The sequence below is a fragment of the Portunus trituberculatus genome, chromosome 50 (assembly GCF_017591435.1).
Source record: "Portunus trituberculatus isolate SZX2019 chromosome 50, ASM1759143v1, whole genome shotgun sequence".
NCBI classification, from domain to species: domain Eukaryota; kingdom Metazoa; phylum Arthropoda; class Malacostraca; order Decapoda; family Portunidae; genus Portunus; species Portunus trituberculatus.
The window spans coordinates 22,389,297-22,406,174 of record NC_059304.1 but is presented as its reverse complement, the minus strand read 5'-3'; the positions used below and the strand labels follow the sequence as shown (position 1 = coordinate 22,406,174).

Below are 16,878 nucleotides of genomic sequence, written 5' to 3'. Positions count from 1 at the left end.
GAAATTCCCATATTTTTTTTCCTTCTCTTCCTCTTCCTTCCTTCCTTCTAATCTCTCTTTTTATTCTCCCTCGCTTCCTCTCTTCTTTTCTCTCCTTATCCATTGTTCCTATATTTTCTTACTGAAGTCTGCTAATCAACTGAGCCACACACACACACACGTCTATGTATGTATGTATGTATGTATGTATGTGTGTGTGTGTGTGTGTGTGTGTGTGTGTGTGTAATTCACTGTTTGATCTGCTGCAGTCTCTGACGAGACAGCCAGACGTTACCCTACGGAACGAGCTCAGAGCTCATTGTTTCCGATCTTCGGATAGGCCTGAGACCAGGCACACACCACACACCGGGACAACAAGGTCACAACTCCTCGATTTACATCCCGTACCTACTCACTCCTAGGTGAACAGGGGCTACACGTGAAAGGAGACACACCCAAATATCTCCACCCGGCCAGGGAATCGAACCCCAGTCATCTGGCTTGTGAAGCCAGCGCTCTAACCACTGAGCTACCGGACCGTGTTCCACTAACACAGTTGTGTGTGTGTGTGTGTGTGTGTGTGTGTAACTGATTGATGCAAAATATTAAGACTGTACGAGAGAGAGAGAGAGAGAGAGAGAGAGAGAGAGAGAGAGAGAGAGAGAGAGAGAGAGAGAGAGAGCGCAAAAAACTGTTACTACTTTCCCTCTCACTGGCGCTCTCTCTCTCTCTCTCTCTCTCTCTCTCTCTGCATATTCCACCACCACCACCACCACCATTATTGACGTTCCTAATGATAGATATATAAAAATAAATAAATACAGGGATTAAAAAGTTGTTTGTGATGTTGTTTGCCTACATAGTGGATGCGGTGGTGGTGGTGATCGTTGAGAGAGAGAGAGAGAGAGAGAGAGAGAGAGAGAGAGAGAGAGAGAGAGAGAGAGAGAGAGAGAGAAAGTTCTATAGTGGTAGTGACTTAGCGGGAGGGAGGTGATGATAGTAGTAGTAGTAGTAGTAGTAGTAGTAGTAGTAGTAGTAGTAGTAGTAGTAGTAGTAGTAGTAGTAGTAGTAGTAGTAGTAGTAGTAGTAGTTTTGTTGTCAGATTTTTTTTGGTAAGTTGGCAGACTGCCCAAGGGAAAAAAAAAATGACAAAAAAAAAATGCCCACTGGATTGTCCAGTTCCCTTAAAATTATTAAGAGTTAGCCAAAAGTGTGTGACAAATGTCTTGAATCCTCTCTCTTGAAAGAAGTCAAGTCATAGAAGGATGGATATACAGAAGCAGGCAGAGAGTTCCAAAGTTTACCAGAGGATGCTATGAATGATTGAGAGTATTGCTTAACTCTTGCATTAGAGTCGGACAGAATAAGGATAAGAGGAAAAAGAAAGTTTTGTGCATTGAGGCCACAGTAAGAAGGGAGGCATGCAGGTAGCAAGATTAGTAGAACAGTTAGCATGAAAATAGTGATAAAAGATAGAAAGGGATGCAACATTCCAGCAGTGAGAAAGAGGCTGAAGACAGTCAGTCAGAGAAGGGGAGTTGAGACAAAATCCTTTTGATTCCACCCTATCTAATAAAGCTGTGTGAGTGGAACTCTACCAAACATTTAAAGTCACAATGGTGTGTGTGTGTGTGTGTGTGTGTGTGTGTGTGTGTGTGTGTGTGTGTGTGTGTGTGTGTGTGTGTGTGTGTGTGTGTGTGTGTACCTAAATCACTAAAGATACATTCACACATTTCTGAAAGGACATGATGTGAATAGAACTCTCTCTCTCTCTCTCTCTCTCTCTCTCTCTCTCTCTCTCTCTCTGTCCTTGGCATTCACGTTATCCTTGCGTGCCTTACTTTCTTCCCCTCTCCCCCTCCCCAATCCTCCACAGTAAGGGAAGGCAGACCAGAGGGTGGGAGGGAGAGGAGAGAGGGCACAACTAACCAACACACACCTCAACCTGCTTGTAGAATGTAAGGCAATAAGGGAAGCTGTAAAAAGCCATCCAACCTACACATGTTAGTACAAAACCTGAATGTCTTTTTTGCATCTATTATTCCCTATCTATAAATACATCTAATTTTTTTACACTCCCTCATGACTCAGAGCTAACTTGAATACTAGTGGGATTAATTCCAGCCTTGCCGAGGAATGGAGGGTGAGGATGAGAATGTGGAGGTGAAGGGCAGTGTGAGGGATAAACAGTAAATATAGGACAAGACTGGATGCAGAGACACAGATATTGGAGGGAAGAATTACAAGGAGCAGAAAGACAGTGAGTGGTTGGCTGAAACACTGGGGCCACATCCTTAGTTTGAAGTGACTATGACCTCAGGTCAAAACACTCAAGATAAAATGTGTGAGTGGTGATATAGTAGAAAATGTGACTAAATACTGTCAATAATCTCTAGACCAACACATTGGAAGGACTCAACACAGAATGCATGAATGGGTGAAAAAAAGGAAGAGCAATTCAGTATCTATAGACACTAAAATGCAGCTCTGTGTGCCTTCATCACTATTTCCTTCAAGTAGCTATGTAACGTTTATATATGAAAAATATATGTAGCAAAACACCTTAAAATACTAAACTTGAAGGTGCAGGAACATAACTACATATGGTTATTAAGGAGTGACAGAATTGCCTATGCCTGCTCTAGAAGTCTGTGCACTGATACATACAACAGAGCAAGCAGTTTTTTTTTCTTTTTTTTCTTTTCTTTTTTTAATAGCAACATAAATAAGAGAACCATAGGTATGATTTAGTTATAATAGGGTTTGGTTAAGCCACACCCGGACCATACTGTAAACTGGTCTTGTTACAGCATGGACACAAACAGGCTGGAGTCTATGCACCAATGAATGATGAAGGCACTGAAAAACTCACCACAGAAGGATGACTTATAACACCCTAAGCTGCATTCACTGTGTTTGTGTGTGTTTGTGTGTGTGTGTGTGTGTGTGTGTGTGTGTGTGTGTGTGTGTGTGTGTGTGTGTGTGTGTGTGTATGTGTGTGTGTACATGCTGCAATATGACAGATAGACAAGTATTTAAATGAGTTAAAGGGCTCAACAAGCATATAAATGAGGGAGCAAGTTAAAGCTTATACAAATGGTTGCACACTGCACAAACTACAACAAAACATTCTATATAAATAAGAATGGTATTTGTCACTTTATGCATCTGATTTTGATGATTCTGCTTACTTTTGGATAATCCTTTTAGGTTTCCTTTTTAGGGGCTGGCACCCAATCTTATTTAAATTCTGATTGCCCTTGGTCAGTCTCTCATGAGAAAAAAAAAAAAAAAATCTGTCTCTCATTGTTGTATTACATGTGGCATAATTGAGACCTTGTACTGAAAATAGCAACATCCCAGGAAACTCTAACTAAGCTCTCAGCAATACAATCTTGAGGAGCAGCACTTGTGTCTGGCCGTGTCCACTTCGGTACCGAGGCCTAACACTGTGGCTCCAACTCCCATGCTCACTCACTTCGCTGAAGAGTCTGAATAGTAAGTAGACAGCATCAGACTCAGTTAATACTACCACTACAACTACCACTATTTCTACTGCCATTACTATCATGACCAAAAATGCTACTGCTGTGGCTATTACTGCTATAAATCATTGCCATTGCTGTTTCCCTGTAAAGGACTGTGCTATATACAGGTTCACTGCACCACAACATTCAGCCAGCCACGGTTACATTATTGTACCCCAGGCCACCAGGCACAGGGGTCAGATTCATGTATGTGTGTGTCTGGGCTCATTGTTGAACAATTGAGCCACATTTTGGTAAGAGTAAAACTGCTATCCATGTTACAAAAAAAATTATAGTAATAATAGCATCATATTATGTTTTGTAGCTGCTGCCTCTAAGCGCTGAGTTCTTGGTAGGTAATGAAGCAGAAAAGAAGAGTTTTATTTCTATTTTTTCCAAGGGAGCAACAACACTGATCTAAACTTTCTTGAATCTCCCTGGCTGTGCACTAACAATGATAGGAATTCTGCAGAGCTGCTCAAGTTGGCCAACAAACATCATAACCTGGGTGTTTGCTATGCTGCAATGCCACACACAAGCCAGCTGGGAGCTGGTCTTCAGGATCACTAACAAGAGAGGCTCTGGTCCCAGCACAGTCACCACCACCTCAGAGCCCTGTGGAGCTGCCTCTGGTGTGGTGTGCCAGGGGCTGGTGCAGGCATGGCTTGCTTCCACCACACCTGAGCTAGTCCATCTTGAAGCAAATCCAACGCCATAATTTGAAGAACCTCAGTAAATGCAACAATGAGATCTACTTGCCCTGTAGTGACTGGCGAGGTGAATGTGCTTGCGTTGCTGCTCGCCAGAGGATGCTAAGGACAGCATAGGTCACCTTCCCTCCACCATGCCCATGGCTGCACCTCATTACTTATGGATCTCACAGCAGGCATTCACAAAACAAGACGCAAAGAAATAAACAGGTGCAGGAAAGACAAAATTAACATTGTGTGTAGTGCAACAGTTCACCAGCACTCGCCTTCACTTGCTCTAGTTACTTATGAGCCTTCAATGGCAGACCAGCAGCAGCAGCAGCAGCAGCAGCAAAGTAGTCTGTACATGGATACCATGAAACTGCAAAGCTGACTTCAAGTCCTGCTGGAAGTTGGCTATTTTCCAAGCTATAGCTGAGTGGCTAAAGAACACACACTCCTCTCCTATCAAGCCTGACTCTGACTGTGAGTGCACTGGGAGGCTCAGGGGATGGAGGGTAAAGGATTACCACAGATGATGGCCAACCATCTAGGACAACTGTCTGACCCTCTAAAACAGTCCCAGTATGCTTGCCTGCTGGTGCTGTGCACCAAAAACTTTACACTTTCACTTGAGTTGAGTGTGACAACAGCATCATCCTTAGAAAAAAAAAAAAAAAATATCCAACACCAAAAGCAAGAAGAATAAGAGAAAAGAAAGTGAAAAATGACTGTGGTACTGAAGTTGAGAATTTGAGGTTGAAAGAAGCTATTTAGAGGAAGGTGAGTCAGCACCTGACAGTGCAAGGTGCCACCCTGCACGTCAGCACCTTGCAGCACCAGCAGGGTTGACCTGCTAACAAGTAAAGGCAGTTTTGTGGACATTAATTGGTTCAATTGGTGGGCTTTCCCTGCAGACAGAGGCAAGGCAGCCACTCTGAGCTGCTGCACCAGCCCTCATTGGCACCACCTTCCTGTAAAGCACTGGCAGGCATTGCTGCTGCTCATTTCCCATCTGTAACAACACAAACATGACACCTTCCATCCAAAACTCAGATTTAATAATGCTGAAATAACATGGGCATTTTTTCATCAAGTCATTTTACAACAGGCTAACTCAGTTGACTTATTTCCCTACTGCTGATCCCTTCAGTGTACATCACACATCTGAAAATTAATTGCATATGTTGTGCCCAGTAACAAATACTTGTTCCCTCAAAATGAATGGTGGAGGTCACTGCTATAATGCCCCCTCAGAATGACTCATTGATTCACTGCTCCATTGTTCACTGTTGTCAGGCACTCAGTGTTGTGGCCATGGCCTGGCATGAGGCCTGGCAAGCAGATGTCCTGGCTTCAGGATATATATATATATATATATATATATATATATATATATATATATATATATATATATATATATATATATATTTTTTTTTTTTTTTTTTTTTTTTTATATCCAATCGTGGTGTGGTGCATCATCAGTGCAGCTCTCTGCACTTTTTCTTCATTCCTGTAAGAGGAGCCCAGGTCCAGGATGACCAGTGTCAACAAGGCCAGTTGAAGGTGTTAGTGATTCCCACTGAGAAATCCAAAGGAATTATGCTAATTCATGAAGAAAATGCCACACGTCACGAGGTGAGGGAGGTGCAGGGTACAAGGGTGGCCAGGGGAAGGACCCCTTCCTGCCAGAGTAAAGAATCCACCAGGTAAGCATACCAGGTGAGGACGGACGGATATGGCAGGGGAAGAGAGGGAGGGGAGAGGGCCACCACCCTGTTTTCCCTTCCATGTCACGCCAGGGCAAAGGCGGCAGGTGGTGGGGAGGGAGAGACAGAGGCCCTGGCCGCCCTGGCTACAGCCAGGCTACACTGCTGTGCTGGGAGGCTGGGGTGAGGTGTCTCCTCTCCCTCTATCCCTTTCTCCCTCACCTTCCCACCACACGCACCAACACTCACCTGGACTGTCTTCAGGAAACACTGCCGCCGGCTGTCACTCGCCGAGGAAGTAACGCTCGAAGTAAAAAAAAAATGTTAGTCAAATCGGTAGTTAGAAGAGATTATTGACAAACAGAGAATATAAACATGGCCGACCACCACCAGCGTTCATGTCTGCCTGCCGCTGTGTCTACCTGCACCACACTCACTCATTATCTCCAGGTGTGGTGATGCCGTATTTTTTAATTAAATACAAAAAAATCAGTTTAATGATTTACAACCACGGAACAACTCACATCTTTTATCATTCTGGTGACAATTGAACGCTCGAGTAATAAACAAACGCACGTGATTCCTTATGCGAAGCTTGTGAAGAAGGTTTGCCAGCAGTGTGCCATGCTACACACACACACACACACATACGCGCCACAAAATAAAACCATCGACTGACCATAGATACAAAATTCATACAAGGCTTTGGAATGGTGTCTATCCCCAGTGACAGTGAGCGGCGAGCCCGGCCCAGAGCCGAACTCTCTCTCTGTGGCTGTCAACAAACATCTGGCAGGGCCGGCACGGTTCAGCACTCAGCTGGACAGCACATGGCCTAAAACAATAACAGCAGGACAGCAGAGTGAGCAGAGTGCCTCACTGCCCTCACGTAGCGCAGACCGCTCTACCGCCCTTTTCCTGCCACCTGCTGGTGTATTTGAAATTGTCTTTGACGGCGACTACTCAACCTTCTCATCTTGCCCTGCCTCCCTAGTCCCTACCAGTGCCGGCGGCCCTACCGGTTAAGCCTCCTCGGCCTGCCCTGCAGAGGTGAAAGTGCGGCGAATAATGCAGTGCACTCTGTACTGTGCATAGGTGCACGGTGGCACTGTCTTACTGTCACTCCCCTCTGTCTCGGGGCCCTGTGGCAGTGCAGTTCTGGTCTCTGGGAAGGCTGTGCCAGGAAGATGGGGCGGCTCTGGTTCGCTCGAAAACTGCTGACACACAGAAAAAGGCAGTTCACATTTGGCTATTGTCCAAGGCTAATTTACAGCCAGACAGGCGTGTGGCCCACCACGGTAAGCACTGTGCCTGTACAAATATATACCAGTACACCTGAGTAGTTCAGGATCATGCTGTGCAGGAGGTGGCAGGTGTAACAGCTCTCTCACCTATGGTATCCTATTGTAGTCATTAATGTACATAAAACAGTGTGTAGTGAGTATTGTGCGAGCTTATTCTGAATACATGTCATTGTTTTATGACTGTGTGAAGGTGAATGTTCCAGGATGATGAACTCAGCCACACCACCAAGAAGGAGATTGATGCATTTTGGAAAGAAAAATACAAAAGACTTGGGCATGAACCAATAGAGGATGAGTAAGTATTCTTCATTTTGTATCTGTTAATTCATTGTATTGAAGAGTGATGCATTTTTATCATACAATGTTACAAATTTCTTAATTGTTTTACATTTGGATTTTTTTTTATACCAAAGAAAACAGCATTCATGCTTCATATATGAACTTTGGATCTTGGAGTGAAGGTATGTTTCAAAGAACATGAGATGTGTTCAGAAGTATGTTGGTAGCCTTTTGCCAAAGAGCAAAGAGTGACCTACATACTCTTTTAGGGATTGTAACTAATGTTCTTTATAGTGTGGCCTTTATGTCCACACACTCTGCCCATGTGCTCTTCCATTGCTGGAAATACTTCTGTAAGTAGCGGTCCAAATGGCTTCCAGCATCACTTTTAATCTGCATGGCGTCACCTCAGCTCTTGAATTAGGATCCTCTCAGGTGCATCTTCAGCATAGCCAGAGTCACACAGCGCCATGTCTGGACACTAGAGATCATGGTAAACCTGAAGAATTCAAGGCCTGGCCAAGAAGCTGGATCAGGAATGCCACTTGAACAACAAACAAATTCTTTAGTATCAGACAATTGACAGATGCCTCATGACAACACACTAGATCATTCTTCATACCTGATCCAATATTTTTGAACAGACCATCAAATTCCTCAGCCTTGCCAGGTTCTTTACTTTGGGCATGGCTGCTTGGCATAGGTATCTGGCAGTTCCTTAAGCTAAAAACACTGTTGATAGGACCCAGTGTGACAGCTGAGGAAGGTCACTCTCAATGTTGTCAGGAGCTCTTGGTCACCAATCTATTTAGTGGAAGAAGGTTTAAAGTTGATAGTTATCATTGAAATCAACATGTATGGCAATTTCACCAAGGAGAAAGTTTATAGTAAGTAACATTGTTATGTGTACTGTATGGTGACATTCCTAGTGAGAGGTGCTTCATAACAGGGCTTTGATGAGTTATGCACCAAGATTTTGTGTTGTCAGGTTATTCATTCTTTCCTCTAGGGATGATGGAGACAGCCAAGGAAAGAAGTATGTGCTCTCCATGTTCCCGTACCCCTCAGGGAAACTCCACCTGGGGCACGTTCGGGTGTATGCCACTAGTGACGCCATGGCCAGGTTCTACCGCCACAGAGGCTACAAGGTAGTGGATTATGGCTGTTCTCAGTCTGTTTCTTCAGCCAATGGGAATCCTCAAGGACAACACTCACACTATATAAAATCATCTAAGTTCTGACTTGTCGAGTTTGCTTCTCTGATATACATACTGTACATATATACTGATACATAAGTGCTATACTTTTTTATTTTTCATAACAGATTTCTGTTTGCCCAAGCTATCAAGGAATTTCATCTTATCCATAAGTCAAGCTGATAAGATTACAAGAGTGCAGGTTGTGAGAGCCTTAACAGCACTATTTCCATTCCAGGTGATCCACCCAATAGGATGGGATGCCTTTGGCTTGCCAGCAGAGAATGCTGCCATTGACAGCAACAAGATGCCAGACCTTTGGACACACACCAACATAAATCAGATGAGGGAACAGCTGCAGGAGTTGGGATGCCACTTTGATTGGCACCGCGAGTTTGCAACATGTAACCACCAATACTTCCACTGGACTCAAAGCCTCTTTCTGCGGCTGTTCCAGGCAGGACTGGCTTACCAGAAAGAGGTGTGTGGTGCTTGAGGTGTTGAACCGTGCCATTTATAAACACTGCACATGTACTATTAAGAAATTAGTCATGATGGTGATAGCTGATTCTTCCCTCAGGCAATGGTGAACTGGGACCCAGTGGACCAGACAGTGTTAGCTAACGAGCAGGTGGATGAGGATGGATGTTCGTGGCGATCTGGTGCAAAGGTGGAGCAGCGTTACCTGAGGCAGTGGTACATCAAGATCACCAGGTGCTTCCCTCTCCCTTCATGTTGTGCACTAATTCAAAACTTGCTATTAAAATCCTGTATGTCTTAGGTACTGAAAGATGTAGTATGTTCTTGTTTGTAGTGGAGAGAGAGAGAGAGAGAGAGAGAGAGAGAGAGAGAGAGAAAGTGCCACTAAATAATATCCACCCAAATTTCAGATTTTCCAAGTCATTATTGGATGGCCTGTCAGACACAGCACTGGAAAACTGGCGTGACATCACCAAGATTCAGCGCCACTGGATTGGGGAATGTGGAGGCTACAGGGTAGAGATGGATGTGGCAAAGGAGAGCCACAGCAGTGCTGGAACAAACCAAAGATTGCTACCAGCCTCAAGATTGAATCTGTGGATGACACAGCCAGAACTGCTCCATGGCATCAGCTTCCTTGGGGTTCGCCGTGGCCATGTACTGGACACAGAGGCACACAGGGGGCGCTGTTGTGGTGGTCACCAGCTGCTCAAGGTTCATGCCATCTGTCCCATCAGCCGGCGGGAGATCCCAATAATAATGAGTGACACTCTGCCATACATTGAAGACACAGAAGCTTATGTTGGCATTCCTTGTATTTCAGAGGAGGACAAAAATATTTCAAGTAACTTTGGCTTCACAGTCCCACACATTCTTAAGAATGGCAGATTAATAAATTCAGGAGAGCTGAGTGATCTGTCTCTGGCAAAAGCAAGGGAGCAAGTCACTCAGACACTCGTGGATAAAGGAGCTGGAGGGTTCCCAACCAGTGCCAAACAGAAGGATTGGCTCATATCCCGCCAGCGATACTGGGGCACCCCCATACCCATTGTACACTGTCCCAGCTGTGGAGTTGTGCCTGTACCTGAACACCAGCTGCCTGTAGAGCTGCCTAAAATCTCTCACTTTCCAAAGAGGGGCATCTCCCCACTGAAGGAGGCACATGGCTGGCTGAGATGTTCCTGCCCAAGGTATGACCACAATCCTGTGACAAACCAGGAAGAAATAATTCAATTCTAGGAAATTAAATGTTGTACTTACCCTTATATCAAAGTCTCATTGACATGGGTGTGGTGAAAAGTTGTGTAAGAGAGTTGAGAGAAATAGTATTAAGGGAAGGAACACACAGACAGGAATAATCATAGTTCTTAAAAACAGGCATCAGGCAGAAATGGATTAAGAAACTCAGAATGTGAAACAATTATTAGATATTTCTAGGTTTGTTTGTTTTTTCCTCTGTTTAAAGGACAATAAAAACATAATTAGATATATTCCTTAACCAGTGTCTGTGATGCCTTGTTCCCACTGTCTCCTCTTCCCCCTCCCTGCATCACCAGTGACTGCCACATTCCACAGGTGTGGACAGGAAGGCCAACGAGAAACAGACACGATGGACACCTTTGTTGACTCTTCGTGGTATTTCCTTCGCTTCCTGGACGTCAATAATGAGGAACAACCCTTCAGTTTCAAGCTTCAGGAGGCCTTCATGCCGGTGGACCTTTACGTTGGAGGAAAAGAGCACGGTGAGTGACCAGCCATTGTCTGTCCATCCTTGACCCTCAGTGTGCATATGTTACTGATAAGACCAAGACAGTCCTTCACATTCAGAGTGATCATAGATAACACTGAGGTGAATGTTATGCATCTTGATCCACTGCTGATGACAGACAGTTTTTTTACAGCGGTGCTTCACATGCTGTATGCTCGGTTCATGCAGCATTTCCTGGCTAGTGAAGGTTTGGTGAGCCACTGGGAGCCTTTCAAGAGGTTGATCATGATGGGAATGGTAATGGGGTCAGCATACAAGGTGAAGGACAGTGGCCGCTACCTCACCAAAGACCAGGTGGACTTCTCTGGTTAGTGGTTCATGACTATGTTTCCTGATGTCCCTTGCTACTTGTGCCTGTAATGCTACACACCTTTCACATCAGAAAGCTCCACCCACTCCCCACTCCACATAATGTCTAACTATTGATGGATTGGTTCATTGTTCTTTCTATGCAAAAACACAAGTGTGAATCAAACATATATAGACCTGTGCTAAATCATGAGTGAGATGTTTACTCTGGTTTTGTCATTCACTCCTTCCTTGCAGTAAAGCCACCAGTGGAGCTGGGCACAGGAGCATCCCTTGTCATCACCACTGAGAAGATGAGCAAGAGTAAGAATAATGGCATTGATCCCCAGGTAATGCTTGTTTTCCTCAGAACCACAAGTGTTAGATCATGTGTTTGCCTTGAAATTATAAGCAGCTACTTTAGTTCTATTCAGCAAAATCACATTTGACAATATGATTCCATTTATTAATTCATATTTGACAATATTATTCCTTTCAGTGGCATATCTGTGCAGATTTGCAACATAACTAACTAAAGGTATTCCCTCCTTTACCAACACACACTGGCTCATCAACAGGAAGTGTTGGAAATCTATGGAACAGACACCACAAGACTCCTCATGCTGGCCAACTTTGCACCAGGCTCACCAAGAGACTGGTCTGAGGAAAGTAAGACATTATTCTCTTTGTAAAAAAAAAAAAAAAAAGAAAAAATAATCACAACAAATTTGAACATTGATTGTATTCTTTACAGAACAGAAATACTGAAATCACACTTTTCAAAGTTTCATCTCTTAGCAATGACAGGATATTTGCTACATACAAAGTAGTGATGCCTACTTCCTTTCATTATATAATGATGTCCAATTATATCAACTACAGCTGTACTAGAAATTTTAAAAAAACTTAATGTAAGTCACAATTAGTATTTACAAGTTCACTTAAGAGGCAACTTACCATTATCAGGGCCTGATATTCTAGGCTTACTTCTTTGAAATGCCTTTGCATAAAAAATTGATGTAAAACTAAATGCACTTAATGTCTACATAATTTATGTACTTATTTCTCCACAGCCTTCCCAGGCATCTTCAGTTGGCAGAATCGTCTGTGGATGACAGTGGCAGAGTTTATTGATATCAGACAAAACAAAGATCATAGCCTGAGCTGTATAAGGTAATAGTGTCATCAATGAATCACATAGTTAAGACTTGTGCAAATCCTCCTTAACTGATGTCTATCATTTGAGATTTAATACTTTTCTGATACAGTTTGGACCAGAAAATTAATGGTCTACACCACATCCTCAGATGATGTATGAGTATGTGAAAGAAAAATATAAATAACATTTCAACATGAGTAGAGTATGCAGGGACAAGATGAGATTGCATTTCTTGATATGTAGGTGATCAACTTTTCATGAATAATGAATGCATTCTAATCTGAAGATAAGTATAAAGCAAATTATCACCCAAGACTTGCATCCTTACTGCCGGCACAGTGACGAGGAGAGGAAGGAGCACGAGCAACACCTCTGGAATGCACACAACCACGCCCTCTACAATGTCACCTACATCATGGAGCACACACACCAGCTCAATGCAGCCATCGCCTTCATGCAGGCACTCACCACCAGCCTCAGGGTACTGCCGCCTTGCTGGATCTGCATCTCAGCCTGGAAATCTTTGGCCGAGGACTCATATTTTCTCTCTCTCTCTCTCTCTCTCAAATTATGTACAGTAGTCTCTATAGTATTATAAAGTTGTGCAATAAGGTTATGGTAGTACAGTATATGTATTTTTTTTATTTATTTTTTTTTTATTTTTATTTTTTTAGTGTGTGTGTGTGTGTGTGTGTGTGTGTGTGTGTGTGTGTGTGTGTGTGTGTGTGATTGCATATAGGTTTATCACAAGACTACAGATAGGTGTCAGTAAATACTCTTTTCTGTATGAGGGTTGCTTTAACATTAGAGCTTTAAATTGAATACCATATGAAAAGCTGCTTCCAGTTCAGCATTGGATTTCTTTTCCAGGCCTTATATTTTTAACCTTTTATAAATGGAAGTATATATCCCCCCATCCCTCAGAAAGTGCCCAAGATCCTGATGATGAGTGAGGTGTTTGAGCAAGCCCTGGCAAATCAGATCATCATGCTTTCCCCAATCACACCTCACTTCACCAGCGAACTCTGGGCTGGATTCTGCAGTGTGGCCACCTGCTCCTCTCTTCAGAAGGTATTGCTTCTGGAGTCAAAATGTTACCACCAACAACACATAAGCATCATTTACTTTAATTGGTTAAGATCTTTTATTGCTTTTGCTATATTGGGTAAATAGTTTTTGCTATACATGAGAAGTGTACTTTATGGAATTACTGCATGATTTATAGCATGGATTGGCATAAAAATGATTATATATATATATATATATATATATATATATATATATATATATATATATATATATATATATATATATATATATATATTCTTGCATCTTTTTTAAATTGTTACATTTGAATAACATTTTGCTGGAATCCCAATCAATTGAGTGGTCATTCATTATCAAAAGCATGGATAAAATTGTCATTATTAGTGTGACAATTCCTTACACTTCTCTTGTGTAGGAGAAACAGGCAGATCCTTGGATAAGAGGTTAAAAGAACACAAGAGAAGTATAAGGAATTGTCACACTAATAATGCCAATTTTATCCATGCTTCTGATAGTGACCACTCAATTGACTGGAATTCCAGTCAAATGTTATTCAAATGTAACAACTAAAAAAACGTAAGATTTTAGAATCAGTTTGTATATAGAACCATAAGAATTGTAATCTAAATGAAGGCATGTTTAAGCTAGATCCATTAATGAGAGCACTGGTGACTAAATCCCTACCAGATCTAGGGATTTGTGGTAAAGACAGGTCAGGTCCTGGTAGGGTTTGAGTAGGGTGGAGCTCACAGGTGGGGTTGGCCAATCACACTGTGCCACGTTACTCTCATCCTCTGTCCCTCCCCCTTCCCTTGGTTCAGTTCGCTTTGTACTGCTGAAGATGAAGGCAGTGGCCTTCGAAACGTATATGATATTATATTATATTTGTCTAATGTTTTTTTTTTTTTTTCTTTCTACTTCTTTTCTGTTCTAGATATTTTCTTTAAATTGTGTTTCTTGTTTTTCATCTAATAAATTTGTGGTGTAGGATTTAAAAAAAAAAAAAAAAAAAAAAAGCTGCCGAATTAATGCTTTAACAAAGGATTGCGCATTATGAGTTCATCACTGTTTGTTTTGTGTGTATGCAAGTGGGTTGTCCAGGGACACTATTGTTGAAATTGACGAAAGTAATAACGCTGTACCTATGAAAATTTACAAATTTCAGTCAGGGATATTTTGGGCTCATCACAAACCAAGTTTATTGCTTCTTCAGAAATGACAAGACCTTTCTACAGTTTCTGTCATAACTGGTCTTTAAATTAGCTTCAGTTAAATTACCAGCTCTTCAGTAGACTAATTAAATCTATATTGTTATCCATGGAAAGTGGTTGACACACCATGAGCAAAAGTGATAACTATAGTTAGCATCTGCCAAGCAGACTATTTCTGGACTGGTCTATTGGACTGGCGGCCAATAAACTATTTCCTGTGAGAAGACGTGACACTATGCAATATTGTTGCCATGTGATAAAGCAGCAATGCATTCCTTCCTACTGATTAGACTGTTGTAGCCCATAGACAAATACATGACAATTGTCACAACTGTAAACACACAAGCTAATCTTAATCTTTGATCTTCAGGAAGTACCCCTGATGAACCAGCCATGGCCAGAGGTGGACCAGGACTACCCTCTACCTCTCAGATACTTTGTGAGTTGTTCTTTCCAGGTCTTATGTAGTTAAATGTGTTCATATTGATGAGTACACACAACTACAGAATAAAGGTTAAATATTTACAGTGTAGGCAATGATGAGTCAATGATAAATGCTCGTGGTATGAGCAGGATGAATAGTGAATGTATTGAAAATGTTTACAGATTTCTTATCTTTTAAGAAATGAGTATGAATGGGTAGTGGTGGTGGTAATCAAATGTAGCACCTTGAAGTTATTTGATCACTTAGAAATTACATAATAGGGTGACATACAGAAGTGGAGTCATTGTTGTGGGTCTTGCTTGCCATCAAATGGGAAGCCAGATTTGAATTATTTAAAAGATGGGCAGTAAGTTTGATGGAGAGAAATAATGAGCACAAGCACAATGTGGATGTTTGCTTGCATGATAGTGGAACCAGACTAATTTGGTATTCAGGCACTGGCTGTTCCTGTCCTACACATGACATTCACAGTTAGCAGACACACACACACACACCGGGGTGGAGATATTTGGGTGTCTCCCCTTTCACGTGTAGCCCCTGTTCACCTAGCAGTGAGTAGGTACGGGATGTAAATTGAGGAGTTGTGACCTTGTTGTCCCGGTGTGTGGTGTGCCTGGTCTCAGGCCTATCCGAAGATCGGAAATAATGAGCTCTGAGCTTGTTCCATAGGGTAACGTCTGGCTGTCTCGTCAGAGACTGCAGCAGATCAAACAGTAAAACACACACACACACACACTCTCCCAGTAAGCAGCGAGGCAAATGGGCAAGCCTCTTAATGTGTGGCCCCTGTTCACCTAGCAATAAATATTTAAGGCATATAACTTGAGGGGTTGTGGCTTCGCTTTCCCGGTGTGTGTTGTGTGTTGATGTGGTCTCAGTCCTACCCAAAGATCGGTCTATGAGCTCTGAGCTCGCTCCATAATGGGGAAGACTGGCTGGGTGACCAGCAAGCGACCAAGATAATCTCTCTCTCTCTCTCTCGTCTCAATTATTCCAAAATTTTAAGTGGTTATATATTACTGCATGTTCTTTTCAGTACCCTTCAATTTTATGATGGAACGACACTGTATATCTTTTGGTACACTTGGCAACACACATTGGCTGTGCAGCATTGCTGCCTCAATCTCCTTGACACATGAACACCCCTGGCTATGTCCTGCTAGCCATTGTTAGATCTGGCCACTCTGTGGTTCAGATGGTAACATTGTAGAGCTGTACAGCCAACACCAAGAGTACCTAGTCAGTCTGGCTCCACTATAATCTTGTCCCTTGAAATCCAATCCCTAATATTTACTTTAGTAAGTGTATTAAGTTGATGATGATTGCAGATCAAAGGAGAGAAGCCACAACAAGTGAAGGTTCCCCGCAGGATGCTAGACCACCTCAGTCCAGAGCAGGCACTACAGTTGGTCTCCAAGGAGAAGAATTTCCAAGAGTTTCTTCAGGGAAGAACAATAGTAGACACTCAGCTGAAAATCCTCCCTGGGCTGAGGGCCAGTGTGTTCTTCACCTACAGTGTGCATGACGTGGCCAGAGCCAAACAAGAGCTAAAAAAGAGGAAAGAAGAAAAGAAAAAACAAAAACTAGAGAACAAGATGAAGAGAAAGCAAAGAGCAGTAGATTGATGTTGTACAGTATATGTGTATATTATTAGCCTTCATAATTAAAATAATTGTTGGTTTTCCTTGCTTTGAAGAATCCCTCTATGGAAGGTTGTAGTGTAACCTGTGGCAATTGCGACATACACCACAATGTTCATCTCTCTTACCATTATTACCTCAAGAAAGGTAAAACATT

General features: G+C 42.5%; 2 protein-coding genes across 4 annotated transcripts in view; one reads left to right on the top strand and one right to left on the bottom strand.

Annotated features, from left to right (window-relative positions):
- Nucleotides 1-6,316, bottom strand: part of LOC123499982 (retinoic acid receptor RXR-alpha-B-like) — a 67,244-nt gene extending 60,928 nt beyond the window's left edge. For 2 of the 3 annotated variants that reach the window (XM_045248538.1, XM_045248539.1), the window contains exon 1: nucleotides 6,154-6,316. The gene's annotated coding sequence lies outside the window, so the exon portion shown is untranslated. The remainder of the gene's footprint in view (nucleotides 1-6,153) is intronic. The other variant, XM_045248525.1, reaches the window with a different exon arrangement.
- A 156-nt stretch (nucleotides 6,317-6,472) lies between these two features.
- LOC123499979 (probable leucine--tRNA ligase, mitochondrial) lies at nucleotides 6,473-16,762 on the top strand. Its single transcript, XM_045248521.1, has 15 exons — nucleotides 6,473-7,202; nucleotides 7,412-7,503; nucleotides 8,497-8,635; nucleotides 8,922-9,164; nucleotides 9,264-9,397; nucleotides 9,574-10,353; nucleotides 10,739-10,905; nucleotides 11,065-11,238; nucleotides 11,478-11,569; nucleotides 11,798-11,888; nucleotides 12,293-12,392; nucleotides 12,718-12,859; nucleotides 13,303-13,449; nucleotides 15,007-15,075; nucleotides 16,410-16,762. The coding sequence occupies exons 1-15, from the start codon at nucleotides 7,092-7,094 to the stop codon at nucleotides 16,704-16,706; spliced, it is 2,778 nt and encodes a 925-aa protein (XP_045104456.1). The 5' UTR covers nucleotides 6,473-7,091; the 3' UTR covers nucleotides 16,707-16,762.
- The last annotated feature ends 116 nt before the right edge of the window (nucleotides 16,763-16,878 follow it).

Bases quoted from the DNA above. Each gene is read 5' to 3' on its own strand.
- LOC123499979 (XM_045248521.1), top strand. From the start codon at position 7,092: ATGGGGCGGCTCTGGTTCGCTCGAAAACTGCTGACACACAGAAAAAGG. The intron at 7,504-8,496 runs GTAAGTATTCTT...TCTTTCCTCTAG, and splicing joins CATGAACCAATAGAGGATGA to GGATGATGGAGACAGCCAAG. The intron at 12,393-12,717 runs GTAATAGTGTCA...CTGCCGGCACAG, and splicing joins CATAGCCTGAGCTGTATAAG to TGACGAGGAGAGGAAGGAGC.